At 33.1% G+C, this 16,062-nt stretch overlaps 1 protein-coding gene across 7 annotated transcripts in view; it reads left to right on the forward strand.

The window, feature by feature from the left end:
• STXBP5L (syntaxin binding protein 5L) overlaps positions 1–16,062 on the forward strand; it is a 451,491-nt gene that overhangs the window by 245,464 nt on the left and 189,965 nt on the right. For all 7 annotated transcript variants that reach the window (XM_082711856.1, XM_082711861.1, XM_082711860.1 and 4 more), the window contains exons 10-11: positions 7,923–8,001; positions 13,930–14,084. In XM_082711856.1, coding sequence (XP_082567982.1) covers positions 7,923–8,001; positions 13,930–14,084 — 234 coding nt within the window. The remainder of the gene's footprint in view (positions 1–7,922; positions 8,002–13,929; positions 14,085–16,062) is intronic.

Below are 16,062 nucleotides of genomic sequence, written 5' to 3' on the forward strand. Positions count from 1 at the left end.
TTGTGCATCTATTGAGATGATCATATCATATTTATCCTTCGTTTTGTAAATGTGATATATCACATTGAGTGATTTGCAAATATTGAACCATCTTTGCATCCCTGGAATAAATTCCACTTGATTATGGTGAGTGATCCTTTTAATATATCATTAAATGTAGTTTGCTAATATTTTGTTGAGGAGTTTTGCATCTGTGTTCATCAGGGATCTTGCCCCATAGTTTTCTTTTTTGTAGTGTCTTTGTCTGGTTTTATTATCAGAATATGGCTGATATTATAGAATGTATTTAGAAGCTTTCCTTTCTTATCTACCTTTTGGAATAGTTTGAGAAGAATAGATATTACCTCTTCCTCAAATGTTTGGTAGAATTCATCTGTGACTCAATCTGGATGTAGACTTTTGTTTACTGAAAGTTTTTTGATTTCCCATTGAATTTTATTACTAGTAATTGATCTGTTTAGATTTTTATTTCTTTCTGATTCAATTTTGTAAGTTTCTATGTTTCTAGGAATTTATTCATTTCTTCAAGTTTGTCCACTTTATTGACATATAATTTTTGTGGTAGTTTCCTATAATCCTCTGTATTTCTTCAATTTCAGCTGTTACTTCTCCTCTTTAATTTCTGATTTTATTTATTTGGATCTACCTTTTTTTGGTTTTGATGAGTCTAACTAAAGGTTTATCAATTTTTTTTTTTTACCTTTCAAAGAAACAGCTTTCAGTATCATTGATTGTTCTGTTGATTTTTTAGTTTTATTTCATTTATTTCTGCTATCTTTATTATTCTCTTCCTTTTACTAACTTTGGGCTTTGTTCTTAAATTCTAGTCCCTTTAGGTGTAGGATTAGATTGTTTATTGAGATTATTTTTGTTTCTTGAGGTAGGCCTGTATTGCTCTAAATTTCCCACTTAGAACTAGTTTCACTGCATCAAAGATTTGAACCACTGTGTTTTCATTTTTTTTTCTCTACTTTTTTTTTTTTTTTTTGAGTGAGTAAGCATGAGTGGGAGGTAGGAGCAAAGGGAGAGGGAGATAGAATCCCCAACAGGCTCCATTCCCAACCACCACAAAGCCCAGTGTGAGGGTCCATCTCACAACCCTGAGATCATGACCTGAGCCAAAATCAAGACTATGATGCCTAACAAGCTGAGCCACCCTGATGCCCCCATGTATTAATTTTCTATTTGATTTCTTCATTAACCCATTGGCTGTTAGTAGCATATTGGTAGCCTACTTGTATTTGGGTTTTTCCTTTTTTTTTTTTTTCCTTATGATTGTCTTGTGGTTTCATACTATTGTGGTCAAAAAGGATGTTTGATATGATTTCAATAATCTTAAATTTATTGAGACTTGTCTTGTGGCCAAACATGTGATCTGTCCTAGAGAATGTTTCGTGTACACTTGAACAGAATGTGTATTCTGTTGTTTTGGGATGGAATGTTCTGCATAGTTCTGTTAAGTCATTCAAAGACATCATTTCCTTACTGTTTTTCTGCCTAATCTATCCATTGGTATTAGGTAGTGGTTATAGACCTTTACTATTATTGTATTAATATCAATTTCTCCCTTTTTTATGTATTTGGGTGCTCTAATGTTGACTACATAGATATTTACAATTGTTTTGGCTCTTGTATTAACCACTTTATCATTGCATAGTCCCCTTCTTTGTCTCTTTTGTTAAGTTTTTTTTTAGTCTGTTTTGTTAGATACAAGTTTTGTTACCCCCCTCTTTTTTTCACTTTCCTTTGCATCATCTTTTTCCATCTTTTCACTTTAAATCTGTATATGTATTTAGGTTTGAAATGAATCTTTTGTAGGCAGCATACAGATGGGTTGATCTTATATTTTTATTTATTCTACCACCCTGTGTCTTTTGATAAGGGCATTGCACCATTTATATGCAAAGTAATTATTGATAGGTATCTAATGTTGCCATTTTGTCAATTGTTTTCTGTTAGTTTTTATAGTTCTCTGTTCCTTTCTTTTTCTCTTCTTTGTAACTGATATCTTTCTTTAATGTTACGGTTGGTTTTCTTTCTCTTTATTTCTTGTATATGTATTATAGGTTTTTGGTTTGTGGTTACCATGAGTTTCATATCTAACATTCTAAGTATATTAAAGTGAATATTAATTTGATGGTCACTTAAGTGTGAATATATTCTAAAATAACTTTATGTTATTTCTCCCTCCACATTTTATGTATGTTTTCTCATAATTGCATCTTTTTATTTTCTGTACCCCTTCACTAATTTCTTAGATATAATTAACTGCATTTTTTTTCATTTAACCTTCAAACTAGCTTTATAAGTGATTGCTCTATTATTACCTTTACTATATATTTGCTTTTACTCATGACATTTTTTTCTTTTGTGATTTTCTTACTTCTAGTTATAGCCTTTCCTTTTCCACTAAAAGAAGTTCCTTTAACATTCATTGTAAGACCAGTTCAATAGTGATGACCCTTTAACTTTTCTTTGGGTAATCCTTTATTTCTCCTTCAATTCTGCATCATAACTTTGCTGGAAAGAGTATTCTTGGTTGTAGATTTCTTTTCTTTTCAGCTCTTTGAATATGTCATGCTGCTTTATTCTGGCCTGCAAAGTTTCTGTTGAAAAATCACTTGATAGCTTTTTGGGGCTTCCTTTGTACATAACTAGTTGCTTCTCTCTTGCAGCTTTTAAGATTCTATCTTTAGTCTTTCTTTTTCCTTTTTTTATTTCAATTTTTAATTTAAATTCTAGTTCATTAACATACATGGTAAAATTGGTTCCAGGTGTAGAATTTAATGATTCATCACTTACATATAATACTCAGTGCTCATCAGAAGTGCTCTCCTTAATACCTATTACCCATTTAGCCCATCTGTCACCTGCCTCCCTCCATCAACCTTGTTTTCTATAGTTAAGAGTCTTTTATGGTTTGCTTCCCCTACTCTTTTTTCCCTATGTTCATCTGTTTTGTTTCTCAAATTACACATATGAGTGAAATCATATGTTATTTATCTTTCTCTGACTTCTTTTGCTTAGCATAATACATTCTACTCCATCCAAGTCATTGCAAATGGCAAGATTTCACTCTTTGTGATGGCTGAGTAATATTCTGGGGTGTGTGTGTGTGTGTGTGTGTGTGTGTGTGTGTGTGTGTGTGTTTGGTCAACGGACACTTGGGCTCTTTCCATAATTTGGATATTGTTGATACTGCTGCTATTATAAGCATCAGAGTGCATGTGTCCCTTTGAATTAGTATTTTTGTGTCTTTTGGGTGAATACGAAATAGGTCATAGGGTAGTTCTATTTTAAACTTTCTGAGGAAACTCCATATTGTTTTCCACAGTGGCTGCATCAGTTTGTATTACCACCAACAGTGTAAGAGGATTCTAATATTTCCACATCCTTGCCAACATCTGTTGTTTCCTGTATTCCTGTATTGTTAACATTCTGACAGGTGCAAAGTGATATCTCCCTGTGGTTTTGATTTTCATTTCCTTGATGATAAGTGATGTTGAGCACCTTTTCATGTGTTAGCCATCTGTCTGTCTTCTTTGGAAAATGTCTATTAATTTCTTCTGCCCATTTCTTAACTGGGTTGTTTGTTTTTTGGGTGTTGAGTTTGATAAGTTCTTTATACATTTTGGATACTAACCCTTTATCAGATAATGTCATTTGCAAATATCTTCTCCCATTCTGTAGATTGTCTTTTAGTTTTGTTGATTATTTCTTTTACTGTGCAGAAGCTTTTTATTTTCATATGGTCCCAATAATTCATTTTTGCTTTTGTTTCCCTTGCCTTCAAAGACATGTCTGGTAAGAAGTTGCTACAGTTAAAGCCAAAGAGGTTGCTGCCTTTGTTCTCCTGTAGGATTTTGATGGTTTCCTGTCTCACTTTTAGGTCTTTAGCTTTATCTTTAATCTTGTACATTTTAATTATTATGTTTCATGGTGTGGATGTCCTTAGATTAATCTTGTTTGGACCTCTGCTTCCTGAGCCTGGATGTCTGTTTCCTTCCCCAGGTTATTGAAGTTTTCAGCTATTTTTTTTTAATAAGTTTTGGGCCCCTTTCTCTCCCTTATCCTTCTGAGATGCATATAATGAGGATGTTTGTTTGGTTGATGTTGTCCAAGGTAGTCCTTAACCTATCCTCATTTTTTATAGTGTTTTTTCATTTTTGCTGTTCAGGTTGGGTGCTTTCCATTACCTTGTCTTTCAGATTACTTCTGCACCTTCTAAAATCCACTGTTGATTCCCTCTGTTGGATTTGCTACTTCAGTTATGGTATTCTTCAACTCTAATGATGGTTTTTTGTATATTTAATCTCATGTTAAACTTCTCACTGAATTCATCTACTCTTCTCTCATTGAGCATCTTTATTACCATTACTTTTGAACTCTATCAGGTAGGTTGCTTATCTTTGTTTCATTTAGTTCTTTTTCTGAGATTTTGTCTTCTTTCATTTGGAACATACTCTTCTGTCTCCTCTTAACTTGACTTTTTTGTTTCTGTGCGTTAGGTGCAACAGCTATTTCTTCTAGATTTGAAGGAATGATCTTGTGTTTTGTCATCCCCTGGTAGACTGCACCTGGTGACTTTGGTTGGTTCGCTAGAGCTGTGGCTGTTGTGTATTATAGGTTCTAGTGCATTCTGTACTGGGAACTCTCTGGTTGTATGGCTGAAACTGAAATGGGTGTAGGCCAGTGTGGTCCTAGGGTTCTCCACACAAGAATGCCCTGTCAGGACAGCTGAAGTGGGTGTAAACTGTGTTGGGGGTTGGAATCCTGGGACTTTAGGCAGAGTCTACCCTGGCAGGATGGCTGAAGTTAAAGTGGGTACAAGCTGGGATGTCCTAGGACTCTCCACACAGAGAACACCCAAGCAAGATAGTTAAGCCTGAAGTGGGTGCTGGGTGGGGTGGGAGGTGGGGGCATCCTGGGGCTCTCCATACATAGTGTGCCCTGGCAGGATGGCTAAAGCTAAAGTTGGTGCAAGCTAGGGTGTCCCCGAGTGATTTCATGCAGGGGAAACGCTGGTGGGGAGGCTGGAACTGAGGCAGAAATGTGAGCCAGAGGTTCCCAGTGTGCTCCATGCAGAGGGAAGCCGTGGTGGAGAAGCTGGAGCCAAAGTGTGCATAGACAAGAGGTTTCTGGAGTGCTCCATTCAAGGGGTGCCCAGTAAATTGTCTGGAGTCAAGATTGTGTGGGCCCGGAATGTTCTGGAGTGCCTTGTCCATGTGTTAGTTTGGCAAAAGCTTGATCTGTAGTAAGCACTGAGCAGAAGTGTTCCAGTGTCCACTGCACTGGGGCTGTCTTGGCACGATGGTTGGTGCTGGTGGGAGTTAGGGGCCCAGGGATATTGAGGTGTCAGGCTAGCTAAGGTGCCTGGATCATGGCTCTTGTTCATGCTATCAAGGTGTAGAGGAGAATGTAAATCATGTTGCTTACCAGCCAGAAGAAAGTTTCAGCAGCTTCCTCACCATCTGATGAAGTTCTAGGGGTTGACCTTTTATATGGTAGTTACTCTTAAACTGTGGCACTTTTTTTCTGTGGCACAGGCCATCAAGGTCTGGTATGGGCTAGGGGCCCAAGTCTTGCTGAGGTGGGAGGTCAGCTATGGTACCTCAACCCTGCTCCCATCTTTGCTCTCATGGTGGAGGGGGGATCATAAACAGTGGTGTTCCCCAGTCCCACCAGCCTTAAGAGACTTCCAGCTCCTCTCCCTTTTAGCTGGTTCCTTTATATCCTAGTTGCCCTTTTAAACCATGGATTTTTTCTACACCCCAGGACAGATGAGTCTGCTCATGGTCCGTTAGTCCTGTCCATCCACACTGTAGTTCACAGTGTTGGTGTTAGAGATTCCCCTTTTCACTATGTCTCCCTCTCTTGTGCTTTCTCTTTTTGGTCTCCATCTTTCCTTGTGCAGAAGCTGTTCAATTGGCTCTCAGTTCTTCTTCAGGAGGAATTGCTCTATTAGTAGGTATAGACTTGGTATGTCTATGGAGAGGGTGAGTTCAGGGACTTCCTATGTCACCGTCTTGGACCATAACTCCCAAGTTCTATCTTTTAATGCTTAATCTAGCTTCTAGAAAGTCATCTGAAGAAATATGTAAAATTTTCTGTTATGAAGTGAAACCATAATATTCTTAACTCCTACTTCATGTACTCCTACTATTCTCAATACTTCAAGTCTATCACTTATTTGTTTAGGATACCTTATATTATAAGGTTTATATATGCTTTGCTTAAACTAGTAAATTTTAAGTTTCCTGGTGGTCAGTTATTTCTTTTTACCATGCCATTTAGTATAGTATTTTGAACATAAAGAGTATCAGTAAATGCAATATTTATAACAATTTTTTATAACATGACATATAAACATATTTCAATTATTGAAAATGAACATAATCAAAGTTGAAAACCTTCAGCCAAAAATTAACTATTGGAGTTAGAAATTAAAATAAATAATTAATTAATATTATTCATTTTTACTGAAATCATTGCATAATACTAGTGTGTATCCATTGAAAAATTATAATTGGTTACACACACACACACACACACACACACGTATAGATATAAAACAGCAAATATACTATCTTGATTTGATTTATGGCTTGGCGATTATTAGAGAAGAAATGGATGAAAAAGATATCAACTGAGGAGAATGAGTCTTTTTCTTTCCTGTGTTATTTCCTTCAGTTCTCTTTGTGCCCACATGTTACCCAACCAGGAATCACCAACCAGCTGTTTCTTATCCCTAAGACCACTGTTCAGAGTCCCTGAGCCAAAGTTCTATCTTTGTAAGGCATCATGATCTACATATAATGTCAGCAATTCCTTTTTATATATAATACAGATACTTTAAAAGAAATTTTTACTGTGTGAATAATTATACCAGTATTTTATTATTGATTACTTCTTTAGTTGATGTAGGGTAAAAGAAAGAGAAAGCAAATTCAGAAAGCATGCCATGGAGCAGATAAAGTATGTTATATGTTGATACCCTGCCCTTTAACAAATTAAACAAAGTTATTTTGACACCCTATTTGGATTATGACTGTGCCATTCTGAAGCTATCCTGAAAAATTTAAACTTAAATGTACATAAGCATTTATCTACATAATAGGTATCTGTGTCTATAAACAGTTGTGGCAATACAAGAATAAATAAGGGTACTTATTAAAATAAAAAAGAAACATATCTCAAAAACTTTAATTTTAACAAAATGAGACACAGAAGTATAGGCAAAATCACAACTGGAAAGACATTATATGCAGAAATAGCTTTACTTCAATTTTCTACTCTTTTTGATCATTTTTCAAAATCCGTGAAGTCTAAACAACATAACATTTCCCTACAAGAAAATATTTTTATGCAAATATATGAAATATATTTGAAATATACAATCTGTGTTCATTGTCTAATGGGCTTTCCGTTAAACGAATTTGATGAAAATGCAATGATTTTGATAGTCTATTATAAGTTTTAAATGGCAAATCTTTTTACATGCAAAAAAGGTTTGCTTGTATTATAGACAATATATAATGGCCCTAGTATGGATTTTCATAATTTTGTATTTCATTATGCAGAGAAGTATGTATGTGTATGTGTCTTTAATTCTAAAGTAATCTTAAGACTTAAATAATTAAAATAACTATATGAGGCTAGATTTATTCATGGAGAATATGGAACAATTAGATATGGTAAGTTTACAAATAATTTTATTGCTTATATAGCAGTCAATTGTTAAGATTCAACAGATTGTTTACAAATTCAACAAATGTTAGAATGCATAGAATTCTATTTATCCTATTATGGAAAACACATTAATTACCTTATTTTTTCTTTATATTCTTTTAGTCATATTTTTGGAATTTTCATGGATGTATAGAATTTAAATATGATTTAACAAATCATTTTTCTTTCTTTAGGAAAAAGTCAAAGAGAAGGAAGAAAATCTGAATCTTGTAAACCAATCCTAAAAGTAGAATACAAGACTTGTAGAAACAGGTATGCATTTTTTATTTTGGGTGATATGGGAATATATATAAGAAACAGAGACAAAAATGAACTTTACTGATTATGTATTATTTAAAGTTCCATATAATTATGTAAGTATATTAATTGGCTAAATCCTCTTCACTGATAATAGCAACTTCTTTATTAATATGAGTATCTGTGATATTATGATGGATATCTAATTATTTTAACTTTCTATGAATATTCAGATGAATATTATGTACACTAAATTTAACAATGTCAGATTTTTGGGCCATGTACATTATAAGTAGCAATCATTCAGTATTATTAAGCAGAAGCATAACTATTGGTACTGCGTGTGAAAGAATTAAATACATAACCAAGTCTCTGTACTTCATGATTTTACATTCTGAACTTGGAAAGATTATAGTTAGTTGGAAAAATAAAGAGTTATATCGATTAGCTTAATATAATAGTACTAAATTTTAAGATATAGAAAATTAAATTGAATAATATATAATAAAATGTTATATATATATATATAGCAAGCTTATCTTATAAATCAAGAATTTTTTTTACTTATAATAATTATTAATGGCAATATTCTCATCCAGAATTACCGTAATTACAAATCTTGCCTAAACCTTAATTTTATTTTAACTCTAAATTGGGTAATTCTACTTTATATTATTTACATGTTCACGTGGAATGTATTCTCAGTATTATAGATGTATGACACCTGCTCTTTGAAAGATTTAATAGTATAAAAATATTGCCATTTTTAATGAGTTACCTTATATATATAAACTATAATATATGGTATATATTTTGTATATAAATACACTTAATGTATATATTTTTACAATAGTATATATATATACACATATATGTGTGTACATACACACGTGATAGATCAATAACTCCTTAGTCCAGTAGAATGTTACTAAACATAAGTAGTAAAAATGACCACAGTTTTGTACTACTATAATTAAAGTATTAAAACATTTTAAATTTAATTATTATGGATGGAAATATTTTACATATATATTATATATACATATATGTGTATATTAATGTGGAAACATTTTCTATATATACATATATTATTATTATGTACACATATTATTAGTTATTGCTACTTACTACACACTGTGAAACTTGTTTGGTATACTAAAATGAAAGAGAATACTGCTTGCTTTTGAATCTGTTATGGTTTAGTAGAAGAAGTAAGGTCATAAACTAGTAGTTTCCGTGTAACATGTGAGGTGCTTTTATAGAGATATGCTATGAGAGTACAACAAAAGGATACCTAACCCAGCCTAGAGAGTGAGTGGGGGAGAGAATGGTGAAGAGAGATCAGTAAATTTCTTCTTGGGAAAGGGGATAACTGAGATGGGTCTTAAGGGATAATAGGATTGACACACAGAGTAAGAAAAGGGTGAAGGTAAAGAGAAGGTACTTTAGGAATCAGGGATTGAAGTCACGACAGTGTAACGTAATTATTAAGATCTGTGGCATATGGGGCAAGACAGCTATGTGACCTTGAAATTTTTACTTAACTCTTTTAAATTTTAATTTCCTCATTAATTATACCTATCTCATTGTGACGTTTGTGAAGAATAAGTGAAATTATGCATAAAGTGTGTAATGTCATAAGTTTAATGAGTGATACATAGTGGGTTTCTTGATAAAAATAAGTTATCAAAAACAAAAAAAGAAGTTACTATTGTCATCAAAACCATGACATTTCGTGTTGTTAAAGTTATTCCACTGATACTAATTTAATGAGTTATTCTAGTAATTAGTAACCCAATTTTGTGTAGAAATAATTCTTCAGATTTCTAATGTGAAATAATTATATATTATTGATTATAATTACTGTCATCCCACTTACTGTGCACCTTAGTACGTTGTGTATGTTTGTTTTGATTACTACTGTATTAGAAAAGTCACCTTTACAAGCAGTGGTTCCACAGCTCAGTACACAAAGAGACTAAACAGCAGAGGAGCACCAAAACTGAGTACTAAAAGATATTCTGACAGTAAAATGGGCCATACCCCAGAAGTGACAATAAGTAGATATATCTCTGCTTCATCTAGTACACAGTAGAAACTTTGTGAAGTCAAAAATTGGGATGCCTGTGGCAGGAACAAGAACTTTAAAAAGAGTTCTACTAAATATGCTGCAGCAATAGGGTCTCAAAGGGTTGCATAGGTAGTGGATGCAAGGGCTATGTTCTGCTTAATTCATATTAGATCAACCATTCACAAAATGGCTTTACATTTCTAGGGATAAAGAACCATTCTGCTTAAGAATCACTGGTCCCCAGTCACCTCTCTGCTTAATTAATTTATTCTATTCAAAAAAAGGAATAATGATCTCTCTACCTGCTACCACTAACATTTTCAAGTTCTCTGTAATTAATAAAAATTACTTTTTGCTTGTCTTTTAATCCCTTTCTATCATGGCCACCTATTGGTAGATTTCATGTGTAAAGTTCTCTAAGCCTCAGTATATCCATCTGTTAAGAATGATAGTAGTTTTCTCATTGGGATATTATAAGGATTCAATACAATAACACAAGTAAATTTCTTCACACAATACCCAGAATATCATAAATATTCAGCAAATGTTGTTTTAGTATGTACTACATTATGTTGCATGGTTTATTGCTTAATCTTGTTGCCTTCACTGAGAAAAGAATTTAATGCTTTTTCTATATTTATTTTACAAATTATACAGTAAAATACTTTTTTCTTTTGGTGTACAATACTGTGAATTTTAACACATGTATAGATGCCTGAAATCACCACCACATAAGAATACAGAACATTTCCATACCCCCAAAATTCTCTCCTTTTGTCCTTATACTCGTACTTTTCTCTCTGCTTCTAACCCCTGACAACCATTGATCTGTTCCTTGTCACTATAGTTTTGTCTTTTTAAGATGTCATATAAATAGTTATATATTACATAACATTTTGATCCTATCTTCTTTCATTCAACATAATGCCTTTGGGATTTATCCAAGGTATTGTCAATAATCTTTAATTTCGGGGTGCTTGGGTGGCTCAATCAGTTAAATGCCTGCGTTCAGCTCAGGTCATGATCTCAGGGTCCTGGGATGGAGTCCTGTATTGGGCTCCCTACTCAGCGGGGAGCCTGCTTCTCTCTCTGATATTCCCCCTGCTTGTGCTCTCTGGCTCTCTCTGTCAAATAAATAAAATCTTTTAAAAAATAATTTTTAATTTTTATTAATATTTTCTTTATGTATGAAGACATTGTTAATTATATAGGCAGTTATTTTTTGGTAGTAATCCATCTGATCAGTCTACCAGGATACATTTGTAGTAAAAAGTAAAGGTCAGTTTAGTATGGTATAGTATTTATCAAATTGTGTCCCTTTGATCACTAACTGTATTCATGGAAAATTAGGAATCTATAATCAAATACATTTGAGAGAGCTAAGATATTCTGGGTTATATGAAAGTAAATTGGATTTTTTACTGTATAGCTTCTTAGAATCTTTGCTATATGGCCTGAAATATAAAATTTCCAAAGGGAGATATGGTTTGTTAGTGTTTGTCAAATTTGAAATTAAAAACTATTTTTCAGGGACACCTGGGTGGCTCAGTTGGTTAGGTGTCTGCCTTCAGTTCAGGTCATGATCCCAGGGTCATAGGATCAGGCCCATCAGGCTCCCTGCTTAGGAGCCTGCTTCTCCTTCTTCTGCTCTCCCTGCTTGTGCTCTCTCTCTCTCTGTCATATAAAAAAATAAAACCTTAACTTTTTTTCAGAACATTTTTAAAGTTATATTCCACAGTTTTAGAAACATTAGACTAGGAGTAAAAACATGTACTTTGGAGTCTGGATTTCATTTTTTATCCTTCCATTCCATAGCTGCTTGCCTCTAAACAACTTCACCTGTATTAATCTCAGACTCATCTGCTAATGGCAGTACTTTTTAGGAGAATAGGCTTTGAAATCTGTTTAGGAGAATAGGCTTTGAAATCTGACAGATATGTTTTCTTTTGGGCTTTTCTGCTTAGTTGTTATTTAACCTCATTAATAAAATGAGGATTATACTTGTAAGAATTTAATGTGATAATTAAGTATCTATTGCAATTATAGATGAGTGATTACCTGAGGAATTAACTTTTTGTTTAGTCATTCAGTAGCTTACAGAGAAGTGCATATATATCGGTAATTAACTTCAGACCCAGTGTTTTCTGATGCATTCATAATAAAAGCAGAAAAGGTTTTGCTTTCTTCCAATATAACAAGGACATCTTTTCCATTGTGCTTACCAAAAAAAGGAAGAATAAATTGCTTCTTATCCTATATTTGGATACTGGGAGATGAGATTAACTTTACCCCCCTTTTACATGGAAAAAATAGATACTTGTGACCTTACTAACACTTGGAGCAGATAGTTAGTTCAATATGTATGAAAAGATAATATATTTTCTAAGTCATGACATTTGTTGTAAAACAAAGCAACACAAAAATGTGCAAGAACACTTACTAATTTCATTAGAAATGACTTTTAAATCTGGAGAAGTATTAATAATATAAGCATTTATTTTATAGGAAAAAACTTGCTGCTTAGAACCACCATTACTAGGTTGGTAATTTAGTACACCAAATTACTGAAGCAAGACTAACTCACATCAACTAATATAGGACTCAAGGAAAATAAATTTTTTGTATTTTTCGTATTTAGATTACAACTCAAATATTTATGTTAAAATATTAAGATAGAATTATAAATAAAAATCAGTTTACACATTTTATATGTAGATTTTAATGGAAACTTTTTTAAAAAGCTCTTTTTGTTCTTGTTATATAGCCACCCTAATAATATTAGCAAATGCCCCATTGGTAATGTTGAGTACCATGTACAGTATGAAATGAATGAGAAAAGTAATTATAGAGTGATTTTTAGAATCTTGAATTCTTAGAATTTAGAATTAAAATCTCTTAGAATTAGACTCAGAATTAGAATTTAGAATCTTAAGAATTTTAGAATTTTTTAGGTTCCTTAATGAATAAAAATGAATTATTTAGAGAAGCATATATTCTCAAAGAATTTGGTAAAATAATTGTCTAGTTCTTTTAAAAAAACTTTTGGAGAGTATTTTCAGTTTGATATTTACTTATTTAAAATATTACATTAACATATTTTATTTTATATACATAAACTAGAGATATAGTATTAATTTAAGAAAAGTGAAAAATTATGACCCTATTTTATAACTTTCTAACAACTAGTATTTTATAGTAATCTCAGCCCTACTCAATTTATCTAATTGTATCTTGCAACTAACAGAACCTAGAAAGTTTGATGTTAGTTTTAGCAGCTAGATAGAACTGGCTGACCCAAGGAAAAATTGGGAAAAACATATTTTTTGTTCTTAGATTTCTCCATCTTTTTATCATAACCTTTTCTCACAGAAACTCCATTACATAGAATTTTTATGTTACCTTCTACCACTCTGGGCTTGCTATTATCACATTTAATTTTATATTGAAATTTGCCTCTTTTATCCCTTAGGAATTTTGGACTCCGCACGCCAATGGTTAATATGATAAATTAACGTAGCTTAATATAATGGTAGTGATATGGAGTTTGGAGAATCAACTAATACGTGTAGAGATGTCTTTTTGAGTCGATGAGCACCTCTGTTTCCTCCCAACTTCTCCACCTTTTCCCCAACACACCTCATCACCTTTAGACTGATTCATTAGTAATTTTAATGGTGAGAATTTACAACTAGAAAAAGGGAAATGGTAGAATAGGAAATTATTTGGGTGAGACATTTTGGACTAAGAAAGATATTTGCTGTCAAATTGTATTGTGTATAATCCTTACCAAACTTACTCTTCATTAGTTCAGTCTTATGATATTATATCATCTTAAAGGACTTTTCAATCTCATTAACTTTTTTTCTATGCAGTGAACCATTCATAATATTTTCTGGTGGACTGTCTTATGACAAAGCTTGCAGAAGACCAAGTTTAACCATCATGCATGGAAAAGCAGTTACAGTGCTTGAAATGGATCATCCTATTGTCGAATTTCTTACTTTATGTGAAACACCCTATCCAAATGGTAAGTAACAAATATTAAACTATTAATGTTGAAAATCATTCTTGAAGTAAGTTCCTAATAAAATTAAGCTTAAATATTTTTAGTTTTGGCAGCTGACATCCACTGTGGTACAACACTGTGAGCTACAGGTGCTGGAGCAGGTTCCGCAATTGTACCTACTTGACAAACTGGAAGTAAGACAAATGTAGTACAGCAGTGCTGGAGTTTCAGGTTCTTATATCAGGTAAGTGCTTTAAACTTTGATAAGGATGGTGGAAGCTGAGCTGGGAGGGTCCGATAGGGGTCCAGGGTGAAATCACTTTGGGAATCTGAGGTCTCCTAATAGCCTCTCCTAGACCAGCTCCACCTATCCCATTCCAACACTAATCAAAGTTAAAGCACTTACCTGATATCAGTGATCTATAACTCTGGTGGTAGTGCATCTGTTTCACATCTGGCTTTGCTTCAGATGCAACTGCAGCACCTCTGATTACTCTAGGATTGCTGATGTGTGGTTAGTGATTTATTTCTTTGAGAATAATTAGAAGAGTTTTCCAGAGGAGAGATGCATCCTAAATATAAAGACTTTTTGTAAACATAAAAACTAAACTTATGTGCAAACTATATAATGAAATATAATAATAATGAAATCTTTTAGTAATAGAATCTAAAAATTGAGAAGGCTGAAACATAAAATATGAGTTTATGATTAAAACAACATGCTATGTGTGTATTAAAACAATGTAGTATGCATAATATGTATGTGTGTGTTTGTGTGTGTGTGTGTGTAACTACAATTTTAAGAGGGAACGTGTATAAGAGAAAGAACACTAGACTTGGAGGCACAGTATTTGGTTTTATGATTTAGCTATGTCATTCACGAGCTAGGTGACCTTGGGTAAGTCATTTTACTTTTATGAGTTAGATTTATCATTTTTATAAAGAGAATAATAATATTAACCCCACATGATTATTGGAAGGCCAAAATGAGCATACTCTAACTATGAAGATCTATAAGTTGTTTTATTACAACTGTATTAATTGGCTTTAAATTCTTTAGTTTCATATTTAAAGCTGGGATAAATTGATATGAAATAACAATGTGGCACTTTATTTCCAAAGTTGCTGGGACAGACAAGTTACCTGTGCTGTTAATTAATCAACAAATATTTATTGGATGCTTCTATGGCCTCAGTACTACAAGGGCTTATTGAGAATACAGATGAAGTATGAAACCGATCTCTGATATCAAATCACATAAAATCTAGTTGGATGAAGGAGATAATTATGACTTAAGTTTAAAAAATTTAAGTGCTGAGTTATATGATTCAGAGTTTACATAATGTACTAACTTATAGGTAGTAAAATAGTCAATAGCTGAAATATTCTTGCAAAGCTTCATGGAAAAAGTAGGCTTTAGATAGACTTTGAAGAATGACTTGGCACTTGAAAAGGATATTGAGTAAAGGTTTAGAACTTGTTAAGTTTTACTAGAGTGAGATCAACTTAGAGAAAAAAGTGAAAGCCTTTTAGAGGTATTTGGAAATAGAAGAATTTTGAGAAAATATTAAGATGAAAGAAAGCAACGTTTTTAGTAAAATTTGCCAAAAAGGAGTTTATGGGTTTGAATAGACACTGAAATCTTAAATTCCAGATTCCAACTTAGAGGTTTCTGTGACAGTGTTCATTAAAATGATCAAGATCTGTAACACAGGGCTGCCTGTAGGAATGGAAAGAGGAAACCCACTGAATTTGGTCACCAGTTAGGTTTAGAGAGTGACATTATAGATGAGTCAAAGAGAACATATTTTAAGAATAGTGGTTTCAGGGGTATCTGGGTGGCTCAATCAGTTAAGCCCCTGCCTTCAGTTCAGGTCATGATCTAGTGGTCTGGGATTGAGCCTGCTTCTCTCTCCTTCTGCCCCTGCCTCCCCCACCCCCATCTCACTCCTGCTTGCTCACTATCTCTCAAATGAATAAATAAATTTTAAAAAAAGAA

This window comes from Mustela nivalis, assembly GCF_964662115.1.
Source record: "Mustela nivalis genome assembly, chromosome: 1".
Taxonomy (NCBI): Eukaryota; Metazoa; Chordata; class Mammalia; order Carnivora; family Mustelidae; genus Mustela; species Mustela nivalis.